The sequence below is a fragment of the Mastigoproctus giganteus genome, chromosome 10, assembly GCF_048544385.1.
Source record: "Mastigoproctus giganteus isolate SK-2022 chromosome 10, ASM4854438v1, whole genome shotgun sequence".
NCBI classification, from domain to species: domain Eukaryota; kingdom Metazoa; phylum Arthropoda; class Arachnida; order Uropygi; family Thelyphonidae; genus Mastigoproctus; species Mastigoproctus giganteus.
This window is the reverse complement of record NC_143584.1, coordinates 34,059,402-34,078,747: the sequence shown is the minus strand read 5'-3', so window position 1 is coordinate 34,078,747 and position 19,346 is coordinate 34,059,402. Positions and strand designations below refer to the sequence as shown.

At 37.4% G+C, this 19,346-nt stretch overlaps 1 protein-coding gene across 5 annotated transcripts in view; it reads left to right on the top strand.

The window, feature by feature from the left end:
- The window catches only part of Vinc (vinculin), a 336,038-nt gene that overhangs the window by 222,795 nt on the left and 93,897 nt on the right, over positions 1 to 19,346 (top strand). For 4 of the 5 annotated variants that reach the window (XM_090383806.1, XM_090383804.1, XM_090383803.1 and 1 more), the window contains exons 16-17: positions 3,201 to 3,292; positions 5,245 to 5,347. In XM_090383806.1, coding sequence (XP_090239932.1) covers positions 3,201 to 3,292; positions 5,245 to 5,347 — 195 coding nt within the window. Of the gene's footprint in view, positions 1 to 3,200; positions 3,293 to 5,244; positions 5,348 to 12,339; positions 12,374 to 18,134; positions 18,184 to 19,346 lie in introns of all 5 variants that reach the window. The other variant, XM_090383807.1, reaches the window with a different exon arrangement.

Genomic DNA, 19,346 nt, shown 5'->3' with positions numbered 1-19,346 from the left:
ACAAATATATGAGGTAGAATATTGCTACGAATACCTAGCTGTTGAAGAGTGTGTAGGCTGATTTATGCGTCGGCTCTAAGTCTCCTTAATATACCATCTAATTTGTTTTTAAGTCTTGTAATACTGTAAGTGTCGTCTATCCTATAGTCACCATAGTCAAGTTTACCAAGATCATTAATACATGAGTTGGAGAAAAATGGGATGCTAGCAGGTCAGCTTTATCCTTGGCTGAAGTGACAACAGAACCATCTGGTTTTGGCAGAGGTGGGAGCAGAGATGGGAAAAAGTTGCAGCCAATAGCTTTAGCAAGAGACCAGAATGCTCGGCTACCATTAGGGCAAGAAGCAAGTTTTCTACTCATAGCCTGTTCAAAATCTAGTTTGGACTGATTAATAACTGCTTTACATTTGTTGCGAGCTCTGGTGTAGACAGAAAATGAAACTGAAGAATTGGAAACAAGCCAATTACGATACGCAACAGTCTTCTTTTGAACAGCCTTTGCACATTTATTGGAAAACCAAGGTTTAGATAAAGGATGAGATTTTAAGGTGGAATGTGGAATAAAGGATTCCATTCCTACAAGAATAATTTCACTGACATGATCTGAACAAACGTTGACATCAGAAGTTTTGAAACAGTAATCCGACCAAGGAAAAGAAGAAAAGAAGTCTCGCAGGTCATCCCATTTTGTATTCTTGTAATGCGAAACAACACGAGGTTGGGAATAGCCATGAGATAAAGGCTCCATTGGAGAATAGACAATCACCAAGTTGTGATCTGATGCGTCTAAAGGACCACTCACTTCGACCGTGTGCTTAGAAGGGTTGTCTGTGAGAAAAAGGTCAAGCATGTTGGCTGTATGGTTAGGATTGTCCGGTATTCTGGTGGGCCATTCAGTCAGGCCCTCTAGAATACTGGAAAATGTTGGCCATCATTATCCTGGTCAATCTCGTAATCTCCTCCAGTTCGGTTTTTGTGCAACTATGATCCCGAAGAAGTATGTTAGTACTGGGCCTCTGTGTTTATGGCTGTGACCATTCATCTTTGAGTTTAGTAGGTTTCTCAATCTGTGATGTTATTTCTCAGTCAGGTGAGCCTTCATCTTGTGTTCTAGCTGGTGGACCTGTATCACCCCCAGGTCTTCTCCTTCTGTCATTTACTAATATGTTAACATTTGCACATATACTTCAAAATTTTGTATGCATATGTTTTGGCATTCACGTGTCCATCCACATACAGTGTTACTTTTTATTGTGAACACTGTTTCTTACTTTTAAAAACAAGATATTACTGTATAAAAACTGCCAAGGTAATAGAACAGAAATTATATTGTATAGATTGTATAATTTTTTTAGCTAGTTTAAAAATGAACCAAGAATCAGTAGTTTGCAATCCAATCTCTCCACTCCCCAAACAATACCAAAATTGCTAAAATAAATTCTAGAATCAGTTTTATAGAAATTTTTGTAATTAATCTGAATCACATTTATCTAAAGGTTTTTTTTTTTTTTTTTTCTTTTACTCGAGTTAACATATATGCATAATGTGCTTGTCTTCACCATGTCTGTCTGCTTGTAGTAACTTGTCTCCTGGATATTATGTTTGTTGTCATGTGCTGGTTGGAGGAATGAATAGACACTGTGGTGGATGTGCAGAAATAAAATATTCTTGGTTTGCACATAAAAATTGTTGCTTTTTGCTCTTTTTAAAAATTTTTAATATCAGTACTGGTAGTGGTAAATGATGCAAGAAAGCAAGCTTATAAAGCATCAGCCAAAAAAATAAATATTACTATTTGCTAATGTGCCAGAAATCTAATTCAATGCATACATTAACTAACTTGTTTGCTTATGTTTTCCTTCCTAGAACTGGTTGATGTTTGGCTTCAGCCTTCTGTACTTTTGGGTTTTGCTGCAAATATGAGGGCTGCATGTTCTTAGTCTGATATAACTATTCCAAGATATCATGTAACTACCAGACTAAGTGTTAGCAGGAAGGAGTGTAACATAAGAGTTTGCTGTTCTATTTCTTATAAACAACAACAGTTAGCTCGCCTATTGACCATTTCTTTGGTTCGATTTTAACATCACTAGCCATCCAGAAAAAATTAAGATACTGTAGATAAATTTTTCTTTTACTAAAATAAATATATAAATAAATAATCAATTTCCAGTAGAGTTAGATCCACAAGCATTTGCAACTGTTCCTCTGAATTTGTCACATGAAACTTAATTTAGACAATGAAAGTTGTCCCAGAAAATAAATAGAACATTTTTTTACAAGAATTGCTTCCCATTCACCATGTCTTTATATTGTAGTCTTATAGTAGAGGCAGATAAACTGAATTGTTTCTAAGCATAAGTGGCATTCTTCTTAATCCTAGTATCATATAGTAGGTTGGCAATTACTTTAACCCTTTTACAAGTGAGTTTCCTGAACATGCATGAGTTCCACATAACGTTTTTGATAAGAGGTAGCTTTGTGAGGTGAACTTCTGTATGAAATTCTGAAGTTTTGTAAAAATGTAAAAATAAAAACTTTGTACCTAAATGCATTTAAATATTAACTTCTTATTTCGACTTGATTGCCCATTGTTAAAGTAAAATTATTGATATGTATTAGGTAATGCTGTTTGGTTTACTACATATTAAAATAATGCTCAAAAAGCATCATTTTAATATGTAGTAAACTCAGGAAAGCAAATGAAGTTTGCAGTAAGGCATCACTAAAATCATTACATCATTATTTTAATATTAAAATAGTATTAAAATTATGCACAAGGTATGTATTAGTAAATTCCCATAGATAGAGGCCAAAAAAAAAGGCCACAATTGCATCACTTTAATTTCACATATCTTTTGGTATCTTTCATACTGTGAAAAAATTTTCACTTGTAGGGTGCCTACCTGCCCATGAAAAGGGAATAGATATTCCCGAAACAGTGCTGTCTGAGTGGTGGAACTATGTATGTGAAATGACCTTCGAAACTGAAGATCAAAATTGTATACACTCCCAAGAGCTCATACATATAGAACAAAGATCATATTCACTCCTGAAATAGTTTAAGTACCATTCTGCAGATACAGTGTTATCAACCTACAGTACATAATTTCTTAGATGGCAAATAAATTTAGTGTTTCTGATATTAGTGGAAAAATTATTATTATATATTTATTTATTAGTATTATTTTTTTGTTTAGCTGTAACTCCAATGGTTCAAGATGCAAAATCCGTTGCTCTAGATATGTCTGATCAAGTAGGCATATCACGGTGGAAAGAAAGCAATAAAGCTGTAAGTTATACTTTCTTTTTAGCTTGTATATTTTATCTTAAGATGACCAAATAACTGATATTATAATATTTCTTAAGTAACTTTGGAACCAATTAAATGTTAGAGGATGCTTTTATGATAATAAAAGTATTCTCTGCTAATACGATTACCTGAACTGAAAAGTATTCTCTGCTAATACGATTACCTGAACTTTACCGGACTTGTGGCCCAGACTGGGAAGAGGTAATTTGTGAGGAGAATGACCTTGGTGTTTAGGGCTGGAGTGGTTTGGTGATCTACATCAGGGCTGACTGGTGTGAACAATTTAATGCTGTTTGCATAACTTAATAACGCATTGTAGTTCTGGACTAGTGGGATGATGAATTCAGTAAATAATAGCTTAGTGAGGACACTGCTTGGACAGACCTCCAAAGATGGTATCTCTGGATTTAAGATCATTCTCATGAGTAACTTACTTTCTGTTTATTTACTTTCTGACAGGAATGTGAGAATATCCGCATTAATGTTGTAGTGCTGTTCAGCTGTGGCAACAGAGCTGGCACTTGCACAGCATTGAATATTGCTTTAGTGTTGTGATAAATTATTGCCTTTTCCTTATATTCAAACTCAAATTATAAAATTAACTTAAATATTTTTTAGAAAGTTGGAAGATACTGTTTAAATTGTATCAAAGATGACCACTAGAAGCACTGAGGTCTTCATCCATTTGGCATTAATGTGTTGGTTACTTGTGAAATTGTATTTAAAGAATAAAATTTCACTGTTACTGTTTTTTAAATGCAATAATATCCTCTACATTTATATATGCTTTATTTGATTCAGTTTCTTGAACTTCTGAATTCAAGATCTGAATTCAGCTTTCAAACTCCAGATCTGAATTTTGCAAAATTTCTTCAATTTCAGCTTGTTTAAGTTCACATCACCAAATCATGCCAAAAGGCTGTGTCTCTTTACATCAATTTTTGAAATTGTCATTAACACAAAAGTGACTGTTGCTACTTGGAAACTTAAATTGTAATAGATTGTGTTTCAAGACAATTAGTATGTACATATACTAATTGTCTAATACTAATATACTTAAATTGTGTTTCAAGACAATTACTATGTACATATACAGATATAATATATCAATACTTCATTGATGCAACCTTCAAAATGTACATATGCTTATACTCTTTTGGTCCCTCACATGAAAAAAACTTATATATGCATACTAATGAAAGAGTTAATGCATGCACATTTAAATTTAAACAGAATTAACTATAATAAACCATTTATTGACATTGGCAAAAAATTTTTTTTGTTGCCAATGTCAGTAAAATTGTGGTGCCATATCTGTTGGTGAAGCAATATCCCAAAATCAGCATTTGAAAGGGTGCATTTCAAACACTGAAGGATCCATGGCTTTAAAACTTCTTTTGCATATGAAGTTAATTTAAAAATATATATTTTGTTATTAAAATTATTATATGTACTATTTTCCTGTACATATTCTGCTGTTGTTAAAAAATAAAAATTTGGTTAGGACTGAAAGCATGTTATTCCTTGATTCTTCCACATGCAGTTTACATTTTAGTAGCCAATATAAAATTTTCCATTGATTTTAGTTATAAAAAACAAAATTACATATGATAAGTTTATTCTATGTTTCACCTAATTTCATCCAACATTTTACATATGTTAGGTGAAATTGGTGTGTCATAAATTAAAACAGTCCAACAGTTTTATCATAATGAAGTAGAAAACCAAACTGTAATAATATGAACTTTGTGTTATGGGAAGCCAGGTGCTATCAAAATTCAAGCATTAAAGAGGTAATATATTTATCTACATGTATGTTATTTGCACGCATGTATGTGACATGGTGCTGCATTTCTTTAGTGTTAATATTGACTTAATAACATGTCCAGTTTGGATTTAACAGTTTATATTTGATTATCTTCAAATTTCAGTTAATCACAGCTGTTGGTCAAGTTCGATATGCTGTAACTGTAACTCCAGATGAACCTCCGTTAATTCCACCAGCTCCTGACATGAGCTCTCTTAGTATCCATGGTAAGATAGTTCTTCCAAATTTTGTATATATTGTGCATAATAACTTTACAGTTTTTATTTGATATTTAATATTATGCTTTAAAGCACATTTCTGAATACTTTGTTTTTATTACAATATCACAAATGCATGAGTACAACCCTAATAATTATTTGAAGCTCTCATAATTATTTGGAGGGAAAAGTGGAAAATCTCCAGGCTATCACATTTTTTCAAAGAAGTTTTTGTTATGATGGATATATTCTTTTGGATACTCATGACCTTTGAGTGCCCCGATGATTACACTTTGAACATTATAATTACTAACTCTTGTGTAACAAGCTTATTCTATTCTTCATGAAGTTAGTGGTGATGGAAATTTCATTAGTCACTCATAAAACTGTTTTCTCAAGTATTCTTTTGTGCAAGATTCATTAAAGTGATTCTGTTATGATTGTTGTGTTTTTTTCTATCATACCAAGGATAGCAAAACACATGTATATGTTCAGTGATATGAGTCTTATGGCCTATATTATTTTTACAAAATCTACTTATGCAATGCTTGAAACACCTTTGATATTTAGATTCAATATTATGTTGAACAGAAAAAGTTTGGGTACTGGATCCAATAAACATTAAATAAACTACATTACAAAAACAGTTTATAATGTAGTTTATTTATTGTTTATGTAGTAAATTTATTTCTGAGTGGGGTCCTTTATTAATTTTGTGGTGATTTCCTGTTTCTTGTTAAGTTTGAAGGATGCTTGATGAGGGTGATAATTGATTTTTTTTATTTACTTTTACATTAATATTTCAGCATTGTTATTGCACAAATTATTTATAGAACTTTAAAAAGGATTGCCTATTTCAGAAGCTTAAATTCAAATAATATTTTAAAGTTCATAGTTATACATTACCTCATTTATAAAGTTAAAAGTTGTGTTTAGCCTAAGTTCAGATGTTCTCAAGAATATGGATATTGTTTAGAATTTAAATCCCAACTGACAACCTGCTGTAACTATAGTGGTATGCAGCAACAAGGTATCAGGGTAGATATAAATGTATTTGTGTCTGCAGTTCTACTCAGCGTAAAGGAGAGATTTTAGCTGAAAGCCTTATGGATTAGTTCTAAGACAGAGGTACTCTGCTAGGTGGTAAATGATCTCACCACCTGGTTTAATTCTACCACTTTGCTTATTGGCGGCTTGAAGTGAAGTGGTGAAAATCTTGTTTAGTTTCCAGAGAAAAGTTCTAGTGTCCCCCTTTTTAACCCCTTCTATCATGCAGTATGGATTATTAGCATTAGTAAAGGCACATGATGCAAGAAAGAAAGCTTATATAGCATCAGCCAAAAAAAAAAAAAAAAAAAAAAAAACCTGCTAGCTCTAAATGTTTCTCTAGTTCTGCCTTGAAGCTATTTAAGCTATCAACGACAGATGCAAGTTTGTTTCATCAATCAACCACACGCTGGCTAAAGGCAAACTTCTGCACAATTATCCTAAAACTCTCTTTCCTCAATTTGAATTTATGCCTCTCAGGTGATTATTCTGAGCAAGAGGAAGAATCCCATCAGCATTGAGCATGCTCAAACCATTCAAGGCTTTATACATCTCAGTCAGATCACCTTGCAGGTGCCTAGTCTTCAGACACTGTAATTTGCAAAACTTAAGCCTTTCTTCATAAGAGCAACCCTTTGTTCTAAGAGAAGGGCACTAATCAAGTGCCCTTCTCTGCACTTGCTCCAGCAGTTCCTAAAATGAGCCCTCCAGACCTGTATACAGTACTCAAGGTGTGGCCTGACCATTGCCGGCGCCTCCGTAGCCAGGTGGGAAGGAGCAGCAGTGTGTAGCACACGCTTCTTGATTAGACTTGGGTTCGAGCCCGTCACCACCAAATACGGATGATGTGGAAAGGTCAGGGAATGACCACCGCATATTCCCGGAGCAACATGGCCTTAGTTGCTAATGCTCCTAAAAACCAAATAACAACAACAACAACAGCAACTGACCATTGCCTTATACAAGGGGATAATCACCTCCTTAACCCTGCTGGAAAAATTCCTGTATATTACTGACAAGACACCATGAGCTACTCTCGCAGACCATTTGCGCTGCGCAGAAAACTTCATATCTGCCTGCACAATTACCCCCAGGTCCTTTCATTCTCTACAACTGTTAGTGTAGTATCACACAGTCGATATTACTCTGGGGTTACTACTTCCCATATGCAGTACTTTACATTTGTCAATGTTAAACTTCAGTTACCACCTCTCAGCCCATCTGCTCAACTTTTCTAGATCCTGTTGCAGAAGCGTACTGTCATTAGTATCATTAACAACCCTGCCAACCTTCATATTGTGTGAAAACTTGGACATTACGCCTGATATACCGTTATCCATATCATTAATAAATATAGAAAACAACAATGAACCCAACACTGAACCTTGAGGGACTCCACTAATAACATTAGTCCACGAAGAGCGGTGTCCATTGATTACCGTTCTCTGTCTTCTCGCACTCAACCATCCCTTTATCCATAGCAGCAATTTGCGTCTAATGCCACACTGCTCCAATTTGTGCAGCAGTCTTCCTTGTGCAACAGTATCAAAAGCCTTTCTAAGATCCAAATATATATATCAAAGTTATTCCCTGCATCCAGTTCCTTTGTGACCACATCATAGTATCCAATCAAATTGGTCAGACAAGACTTCCCCTTAACAAAACCATGCTGTGTCCGAGCTGTAATTGAAGACTTGTATAGATGATCCTGCAGTGCTTCTTTAAACAGTGCCTCTGTTAATTTCCATGGAACAGAAGTTAAACTAACAAGTCTGTAATTACTTGCTTCGCCCTTTGATTCTCCTTTGTGAATTGAGGTCCCATTTGCACATCTCCAATCCATGGGTACCTCCCCTGAGTCCAAGGAAGCTCTCATAATTATGACTAAGGGTTTGCTTACTTCCTTTGCTGCCTCCTTTAATATAACTGGATAGATCCCATCCACCCCAGGTGCCTTTCTTATGTTTTTCTGCAACAATTTCTCCTAAACTTTACTCCCAGTTATTTCAAGATTCTGTAGCTTATCTCACTGCCAGAGTGTAAATCATCTCTGGCGTTTCTGTCCCCGAATAACTCCTGATGTCTGAAAGTAGATGCAAAATACTCATTTAGTTTGTTAGTTACACGAGCAGGATCATGAACAGTTGAACCATCGATATCAAATGGACCAATCTGATTCATCCCCTTCCTTCTAGAGTTTACATACGGTAAGTAAAGAACTCTTTTCTTCCTTTGCCAAAGATTTCTCGTAATCTGCCTTTGCCTGCCTAGCCTCCTTTGTGACTTGGTTACAGACCAGCTTATATCTATCATAGGCTTCCGTGTCATCCATTAATTTATATGTATCTCATGCATTTTTCTTCTCTGCCATATGTCTCATTAGTTCATCTGACATTCATTTAGGCCTAAACCTTGAACAATATTTCTTAGTTGGTATGAAAAGCCTAGTAGCTTCCAAGATTAATTCTTTGAATGCTTCCCATTTTTTATTTGCTGCTGGTAACATCATCAGTTGGTCCCACTGTATAGAATTCAAATATTATCTCAGACCTCCATAGTCACCTTTAGGAAAGCAAAAAACCTTCCCTTTACTCCTGATGGTAAATCAGGAGTAAAGGAGTAAATAGCAGTTCAGCTCACTGTGATCACTGCCACCTAGTGGTTACTTTATTTGCAGATTCTTAATGCATGAAGAATCACTACTGATAATCAGATCAAGAGTATTACTCCCTCTAGTTGCCTCCTGAACATGCTGATGTAGAAAACAGTCATTCAATAAATCCACAAAAGCCTTGCTAGTGTGTGAGTGACCAACCCACAAATTCCAGTCAATATCTGGGAAATCAAAATTCCCCATTATGAGACTCTCTGATTTACTGGCCCACTCTATTTCCCTGTAAAGTTGTTTATTTTACTCATCAGAGTCATTAGGCCTATAAAACACTCCTACTCTCAATTTTGATTTCCCAGTGCTTATGTCACACCAAACTGACTCGACACCGCACTATCGAGCCATGTCGCCTGGCTGTACTTACTTGGATTTTGTGTTTCTTAACTAATAGCATAACCCATCCTCCTCCTTTCCTATCCTGTCTATCCCTCCTGTACACATTGTACTCCCCAAATTCCATTTCTGCATTGCTTATATCTCTGTAACACTACGTCTGTGATATCTCAACAATATCTGCCTTTGATGTTTTGACCAACACCTCAAATTCATCAAATTTATTAACTCCTAGCATTGGGTATGCACGCAACTATACATGCACCTGTTCCTATTCTTAGCCACCTTAACACAGCCCATGTGTTTATTTTTACCTCAATGACTCCCAGCAGTCTCAGAAATCCCCTGCATCTGTTTTCCAGGCTGCTGCTCATTTCAATAGAGCAGTGCACGAATCACTTTCAACTTTGCCAGCGGCTACTGTTAATCTATTAGTCCATGTATCTCTCTCATCCCTATAAAAGCAGTCTCTCCTGTTAACAAGCACAGACCAGGCTAAGAAAAATTCTACCCCTTGAACCTTGCACAATCTCTCCAGGGCTGAATCGATCAACAAGGCTCTCGTCATATACTCCCTCCTATCATGTCTGGGCAGAATTGCAGATACTTTCAAATTCAACCCTAATTTGCGGCTTTTTTTCAACAGTGACCTGTACTCGTTAAGTAATTCCCCCGGTCTCCTACTCTTAATATCATTAGTGCCAACGTGTACAACAATATCACCTTTTGTGCCCTTAAAAGATGATATCTGCTCTACAATGTCATCAACTTTTACTCCTGTGAGACATACTCTGGCCCTGTTCCACCTATCCTTCTTGTATGGTATATTCCCCATTTCCCTGACAATAGAATCACCAACAATAACTAGTTCCTGTGAGACCAGTGCATTCTGCCTGTGGAAATGTAAGGATTACTGGATCTTGGTAAGATCCAATAATCCTTACATTTCAAAGGTTCAGCTTTAAAACAGCTTTTGTAGGATAGCTGCTAGATACTCTACCGGATCACCCCTATAGTAACTCTTTAGGAGGCATCTAGATTAGTTTGTGTAAAATCTCTCTGCATTTACCAGTTAGTGCTGGAGAGAGTTTGAGTAGTGTGTATGGAAGAGGGCACTTCAAGCTATTTTGTCAAGTTGCTGGGTATATTCTTCAAGTGTGTGTGTGTGCGTGTGTGTGTGCGCGCACGCGCACATCTTTTCCAAAAATTTTGTCACTTCATACAACAGATTTCTCCTCCCTTTTCTACTTTTACTTCATCTACAGCAATACATTATGAATATTCAAACTAAGAATAAAAGCAATGATATTAATGCATGAAAGATGCTATTAAAAACCATATTCAAATGTTACGAACATTTATTTGGATGGCTACCGAAGAAGATAATTTGCTACAATACAGTTACTTTGACAACAAGGCTTAGCTCTCTTGCAACTATCTCAATAAGTCCTTGAGGTTGTCACAGACATTCTCTCAGATATGCCAGACAAGCCCTACTTGCTACCTGGGAGTCTAAAACACTGATGGAACTGATATTCGGGTGACACTCAAGTCAAGTGGACCCAATTTCAGCGAAGTCCGGACGGTCTGTGACAACCAAATTCTCTTGCACCTTCACGATGGTGGGACTGTTAGTAATCCTGCGTATAACCTCCATGCACAAGTACACGGTGGGTGACCACTCAGGTGTGAACCAATGTAAGCAGGTGTCGAGGTGTGGCGCCCACACCACATAGAGGAATGCCGCCCCTCTATGTTACCAGGCAGTACTAGGTGGTAGATGACTCTCATTAACTGTTGCAATACCACCACTTTGCTTATTGGAGGCTTGAAGTGGTGGAACCCATGTTTAGTCTCTAGAGCTAAGTTCCGGTCAACCCTTCTCCATCTCTTCCATCATGCAGTATGATTGATGACTTTTGAGGTTATGATGAACATCGTGGCGAGATCCATTATTCTTTACATTTTGAGGGTACAGCTCTAAAACGGTGTTCGCAGGCTGGCCACTAGTTAATACACCGGACCGGACCGAACCTATTGGTAACTCTCTAGGAGGCTTCCGGATCAGCTAGTGTATAATCTTGCTACCTCTACTCTGCCAGATAGTGACTGGAGGGAGTCCGAGTAGTGTGTGCGTGCGGGGGCATTGTCGAGGCCATGTTATGTCAAGGTCTGGGTATATTCTTACCATGTGTACGCCATATCCAAAAATTTCATTGCTTCATACAGCATGTCCCACCCACTTTTTCTTACTATTGAATACACCATGAATTGTCAAACTAATAGGGCAAGCTGATCTGCGAAAAGATCTAAACCTCCCAAACACTTCCTAATTCATTTCACAAATATACGTGGTCTCAATTCTAATCTCAACGATGTCCATTTCCACTTGCAGTCTGCCGAATCCCATGTACTTTTTCTGACAGAATCTCAGTTATCGGTTGATTTAACTACTGCTCATCTTAGATGCCCAAATTATTCGCTGTATGATTCCTTTTGCCTCAAAGGTGGTACTTGTGCAAATATCCGTTCTGATAGTTCCGTTCATTTGGGATCTCTTCTCTTCGCTCTTCTCTGGCTTAAAATCTTTCTACCTCATTTTGTCAAATTCATCTGTCTCTGCCGTTCTCCCAACTCCACTAATCACTTGGAACTCTTAGACCCTCTTTGCAACCCAACTCTCTCCAGTCCAACTTTCCTAACAGTGAGGTAATTTTCCTTGGTGATTTTAATGTTTACAACTCCAGCTGGCTTCCGTTTTCTAGTCACACCGACCCAGCTAGTCGAGATGCTGAGGCTTTTGCAATTACTAATGATCTTGCACAGATTGTTCATTTACCTACAACAATACCGGACAATCCTAATCATACAGCCAACACGCTTGATTTTTTTCTCACAATCAACCCTTCTAAGTACACAGTCGAAGTGAGAGGTCCTTTAGGCACTTCAGATCACAATTTGGTGATTGTCTCTTCTCCAATGGAGCCTTTATCGTGGCTATTCCCAACCGCGTGTTGTTTGGCATTACAAGAATGCAAAATGGGATGACATGCGAGATTTCTTTTCTTCCTTTCCTTGGTCGGATTACTGTTTCAAAACTTCTGATGTCAACGTTTGCTCAGATTGTGTCCGTGAAATTATTCTTGCAAGAATGGAATTCTTTATCCCACACCCCTCTTTAAAATCCCATCCTTTATCTAAACCATGGTTTTCCAATAAATGTGCTAAGGCTGTTCAAGAGAAGAATGTTGGCTTGTTTCTAATTCTTCATCTTCATTTTCTGCCTACACCAAAGCTCGCAACAATTGTAAAGCAGTTATTGATCAGTCCAAACTAGAGTTTGAACAGGCTAAGAGTAGAAAACTTGCTTCTTGCCCTAATGGTAGCCGAGCAGTCTTGTCTCTTGCCAAATCTATTGGCCGCAACTTTTGCCCATCTCTGCTCCCACATCTGTCCAAACCAGATGGTTCTGTTGGCACTTCATCCAAGGATAAAACTGACCTGCTAGCATCCCAGTTTTCTTCCAACTCATGTATTATTGATCTTAGTAAAACACCTCCCTCCATTCCCAACACGTTCCATTCAATGCCTCCTGTGGTCTTCCGTCAAAAGGATGTCAGAAGGATTTTGATGAATCTTGATGCTAAGAAAGATCCAGGTCCCGATGGTATTTCTCCACTTGTTCTCAAAATCTGTGCTTCTGAACTTACTCTTGTTTTTTGCCGCCTTTTTTCACTTTCTTATTCCAAAGGTGTTTTTCCTTCTGCTTGGAAATTTGCTCATATCCAGACAGTTCCTAAAAAGGGTGACAAATTCCTCCCATCCAACTATCGTCCCATTGCAATTACTTCTACTCTTTCTAAAGTAATGGAGAAATCAATTAACTGCCACCTCTTAAACTACCTAGAAACCTTCCGCCTGATCAACGATCGCCAGTATGGATTTCGTCAGTGTCGATCCACTTGTGATATTCTGGCTTATGTTACCCATTTATGGACTAATTCAATGGAAAGGTTTGGTGCAACACAAGTAGTGGCTCTTGACATCCCAAAGGCTTTCGATCGTGTTTGGCATAAAGGTCTTCTAAACAAGCTTTCATCTTATGGTTTTTCAACTGTTTTTAGTAATTGGTTATCCAGTTTTCTCTCTGATTGCTCAATGAGGGTGATGGTAGATGGCTCTCTGTCTTCTAACTTCTCCACTAATGCCGGTGTCCCCCAAGATTCAGTTCTTTCCCCCACTCTTTTCCTCTTGTATATTAATGACCTTCTTCCACTGACTGGAAAACCTATCCATAGTTTTTCCGACGATAGCACATTGCATTCCACTTTCCATTTTGAGAAACCTTGCCCTGCTCAATCAGCTTCAACTTCTCCAAAATCTGCCACCAATTCCTTAAATGCTGATCTTCAGGTAATTCTCCAGTGGGGCAAAGACAACTTATTTGATTTCAACCCTTCTAAAATGCAGCCTTCTCTTATATCTCGCAAAAAGGATTCTTCTGCTCCTATGCTTATCTTTGGTGACACTCCGATTTCTAGGGAAGTTGATATATCTCTGTTGGAGATTACCCTGACTTCTAATCGCTCTTGGCACAAGCACATTACAAATATTGCTTCCTCTGCATCTAAAAAACTTGGTTTTTTCTTTCGCTCTCGGTGTTACTTTTCTTCCAAACAGCTGTTCACTCTTGTACAAATCTCAAATCCGCCCTACCATGGAATATTGTTCCCACATCTGGGGTGGTGCCCCCAAAACCTCTCTCAGGCTTCATGAATCCATTCAGAAGAGGGCAGTTAGGTTAATTAATGATTCATCCCTAACAGAGTCTGTACACTCGCTGTCTCATAGACGCACTGTTTCTGCTGCATGCCTCTTCTACAGATATTTCCATGGGTACTGTTCTTCTGAATTGGCTTCTATAATTCCTGCTCTCTCTTTCAAAACAGTCCGAACACGTGCAGCCACCAGCCAACATCAATTTACTGTCCAACTTCAAACTCACAGAACCAACTTTTTATCTTCCTCGTTTATTCATTCAACTGCCATTTTCTGGAACAACTTTCCTTCGTATGTATTTCTGTAGACTGTAAAATTACAGTCTACAGAAGTTCAAGTGCAATATCAACAAATATCTTCTTTCATCTTCTCAACCTCCAACCCAAGCACGGTGCTAAGTACTATAGGTTATAATACCTCTCGTGTTTGGGGTTTACATAAAAAAAAAATAAATAAATAAACGTTCTTATCATTTGCATGTTGTTGAATAGTGCCTTTCTTTGTATTAATATCATTTGCTATGGAGTACCACATATCATCCCCTATCAAATAATTAATAGAACAAACTTATCTGCTAAAAGATCTAAATTTTCTACGAACTTCATTAATTTCTTAAATATACATGGTCTCAATAATAATCTCATGGTTGTACCCCCTGCTCATCTTTGAAGTCACTCAAATTTCTAGACAAGATCACATATCTTTATTGGGGATTACCTTAACTTCTAATCTTCCACTTGGCATAAGTACATCACAAATAATCCTTCATAAATACGGTCAGTCCTCATATAGCACGATAGTTGTGTTCCTAGAAACCCTCGTGCGATGCCAAATCGTGCAATATAAACAACAGGCCCTATGGGAAAAGTAGGGATAGGTGCCGACCACCGAAGGTTGAACACACACGTTTGTAACTAAAACATTACCAAACACAATAAATAATTGTAATAAAATACTTATATATTTTATTGTGACTATTACATAATAAAATATTGCTAATACTTTTGCTTCTATCGTAAGCAAACTTGTTTTTTGTTTGATTTTCTATCCAAACAGATGACAGCCGTTCCATCCCTTCCAACTCTTTGTGTCTTGCTAATGGATTTTAATTACACTTTGAGTTGTTCCTGCTATGAAAGTTTTTATTTTTTTATGCATTCTTTCTAATTCTCGGTGTTGCCTCATTTAGGCCTGTAGCACGTGCAATATCACATGGTCTTTCATTTGGCTCAAAGCTTTTCGCAATTTCATATTTTTTCACTATTGATAGTGGCGGACTGGCCATAAGCCTTACCGGGGAAACCCCGGTGGCCAGAGTCTGGTGTGATTTTGGCCATAAACCATAGTATGAGGCCACTACAAATTTTCCCGGGTAAATATTCAGAGATACACTATTAACACCTCACATTTTACTAAAGCATATTTCTGGGGGTTACTACCATTAAACAATAAAAACAATTTCCAGTTGCGTGTCTGCTAGTGGAATCTGGTAGTAAACTCGATCTAATGGCATTTGTGATAATACTGATAGCTGGAATTGTGTAGATTTTTACTTTATTATGGTGAAATGTGTTTCCCTAATAGAAAAAACATAAATACATTTTCAGAATCTGCTCTTCATTTCTATCGTGTTGTGTTCATTTGGCTGGTATTCTGCATTCGACTGCCATTTCTTGACAACACAAAGGCGAATTGTGCATAAGTGAATTCGGTTCGTGTTATATACGATATCTCGTTCCCCTATTTATAAATCGTGTATGATCGAATTTGTGTAGTGTAAACACATGTTAAACGAGGACTGACTGTACTGGGTTTTCTTTTTCAATCTTAGCGTTACTTTTCTGACTCTGTACAGAAAAGTAATGCATGACAGAAGAGATATTTCAAATCTCTTCTGCCATGGAATATCATTTCCACATTTGGACTTGGGCCTCTAAAACCTCTCTCAAACTCCTTTTCATTTCATTTCAAAAGAGGGCAGTCAGGTTAATTAACAACTTCTTTATAACTGACTTTTTCCATTCTCTGTCTCATAGATGTTCAGGTTCTGCTGCATCCTTTTCTATAGTTATTTCTAAGGACACTGTTCTTTTTTTTTTTTTTTTTTTTTTTTGCTGATGCTACATAAGCTTGCTTTCTTGCATCATATGCCTCTACTAATGCTAATGCTAATTATGAGAACTTCTTTGGACTCAGGGGAGGTACCCATAGACTGGAGATGTGCAAATGTGACCCCAATTCACAATGGAGGATCAAAGGCTGACACAAGTAATTGTAGACCTGTGAGTTTAACTTCTGTTCCAGGAAAATTAATGGAGGCACTGGTTAAAGAAGCACTGCAGGATCATCTAGACAAGACTTCAGTTATAGCTCGGACACAGCATGGTTTTGTTAAGGGGAAGTCTTGCCTGACCAATTTGATTGGATACTATGATGCAGTCACAAAAGAGGAGCTGGATGTAGGGAATAACTTTCATATTATAAACTTGGATCTTAGAAAGGCTTTTGATACTGTTACACATGGAAGACTGCTGCACAAATTGGAGCGGTATGACATTGGAGGCAAATTGCTGCTATGGATAAATGGATGGTTGAGGGGGAGAAGACAGAGTGGTAATCAATGGACACTGCTCATTGTGGGCTAATGTTATTAGTGGAGTCCCTCAGGGTTCATTGTTGGGTCCATTGTTGTTTTCTGTATTTATAAATGATATTGATGATGGTATATCAAGCTTAATGACAATACTGACAGTATGCTGCTGCAACAGGATCTGGAAAGGTTGAGCAGATGGGCTGAGAGGTGGCAAATGAAGTTTAACATTGACAAATGTAAAGTACTACATATGGGAAACAGTAACCCCAGAGCAACATATCAACTCTGTGGTACTGCACTGACGGTGGTAGAGAATGAAAAGGACCTGGGGGGTAATTGTGCAGGCAGATATGAAGTTTTCTGAGGAGTGCAGACGGGCTGCAAGAGTAGCTCCTGGTGTCTTGTCAATGATATACAGGAATTTTTACTAGCAGGGATAAGGAGGTGATTATTCCCTTGTATAAGGCAATGGTCAGGCCACACCTTAAGTACTGTATACAGGTCTGGAGGCCTCATTTCAAGAAGGATGTAGAGCTGCTGGAACAAGTACAGAGAAGGGCAACAAGATTAGTGAATGGAACAAAGGGTTGCTTTTATGAAGAAAGGCTTAAGTTTTGCAGATTACAGTTTTTGGAGACTAGGCACTGGCGAAGTGATCTGATAGAGGTGTATCAAGTCTTGAATGGTTTGAGCATGCTCAGTGCTGATGGGATTCTTCCTCTTTCTCAGAATAATCACCTGAGGGCATAAATTCAAATTGAGGAAAGACAGATGTAGGATAGATGTGCGGAAATTTGCCTTTAGCCAGCGGGTAGTTGGTTGGTGGAACAGACTTCCATCCCTTGTTGTGGAAGTTGATAGCCTAAATAAATTTAATGCTCAGCTGGACAGGTATTTTGAACGAACGGAGGGGTGAAATGGGAGTGTTTTTTTTTTTTGCTGATGCTGCATAAGCTTGCTTTCTTGCATCATATGCCTCTACTAATGCTAACTATCTAGAAAACTTCCATCAGTGTTGATCCATTGGTGATATTCTGACTTATGTTATTCATCTATGGACAAATTCAATGGAAAAGTTTGCTGAAACTCAAGCAGTTGTTCTTGACATTTCAAAGACTTTTGATCATGTTTGGCCTAAAGGTCTTCTAAATAAGCTTCCATCTTATGCTTTATCAACTGTTTTTTGTAATTTGGTCCAGTTTTCTCTCTGACTTCTTGCTAGGGGTAGATGGCTCTTTGCCTTCTAACTTCTTCACTAATGTTGGTGTTCCCCAAGGTTCAGTTCTTTCTTCCACGCTTTTCCTCTTGTATATTAATAAGTTTTTTCCATTGACCAAAAATCCTATCCATAGTTTTGCTGATTACAGTTTGAGAAAACTTGCTCTCCACAAACAGCTTCAAATTCTCGAATATCCACTGCCAGTTACTTAAATGCTGATCTCAACGTAATTCTCCAGTGGGAAAGAAAATTGATTTCAATCCTTTTAAAACTCAGACCTGTCTTATATCTTGCAAAAAGGATTTTTCTGCTCCTGCCTATGCTTATCTTTAATGACACTCTGATTTCTAGGCAAGATCATATATCTCTATTGGGAATTACTTTGACTTCTAATCACTCTTGGCATAAGCACATTACAAATATTGCTTCCTTTCCATCTAAAAAACTGGGTTTTCTCCTTTGATGTCAGTGTTACTTTTCTTCTAAACAGCTGTTCACTGTACAAATTGCAAATCTGCCCTACCATGGAATATTATTCCTAGATATGGGGCGGTCATCTCTAACAAAGTCTCTCCACTCTGTATCTTCTGCATGCCTTTTCTATAGATACTTCCTTGGGCACTGTTCTTCTGAACTGGCTTCTATCATTCCCACTCTCTCTTCCAAAGCAGTCTGTACACCTGCTACAACTAGTCAACATCCATTTACTGTCCAATTTAAAACTCACAGAACCAACTTTTCTTTTTCCTCAATTTATTCATTCAACTTCCGTTTTCTGGAACAACCTTCATACGTATTTTCTGAAAATTACAATCTACAGAAGTTCAAGTCAACAAATATCTTCTCAACCTTCAACCCATGCACAGTACTCTAAGTACTATAGGTTCTAATAACTCTCATGATTGGGGTTTTCATAAAAAAAATATTAAATAAATGTAAATGGCATTGTGTGTGTGCGTGCATGTGTATAGAACACGTGCGTATTTTTTTTGGAAGTTGAGGGGAATATATATGAGGGTTGCTCAATAAAAATGTTTTTTTTTTTTCACGGCAATCCTTTATTAATCATCTATATTTTGTCGGTCCTTTTAAAAGTAGTCCTCGTTTCATGAAATGGGCTTACTCCAACTCTTTTGCCATTCTTCAAAAACAGTGGAAGCTATTTTTTGACATGTTTGAGAATTGCCTCCAGTGTTCTTACAACTTCTTCTGATGATTGGAAATGTTTTCCTTGCAGCCCCTTCTTTAACTTTGAAAAAAAAAAAAAAAAAAAAATTCACAGGGCTGCAAGGTTAGGGCTGTAGGGTGGTTGAGGAACATGTTTGACATTAATGCTGACTAAGTTTGCAGATGATACAAAGGTTGG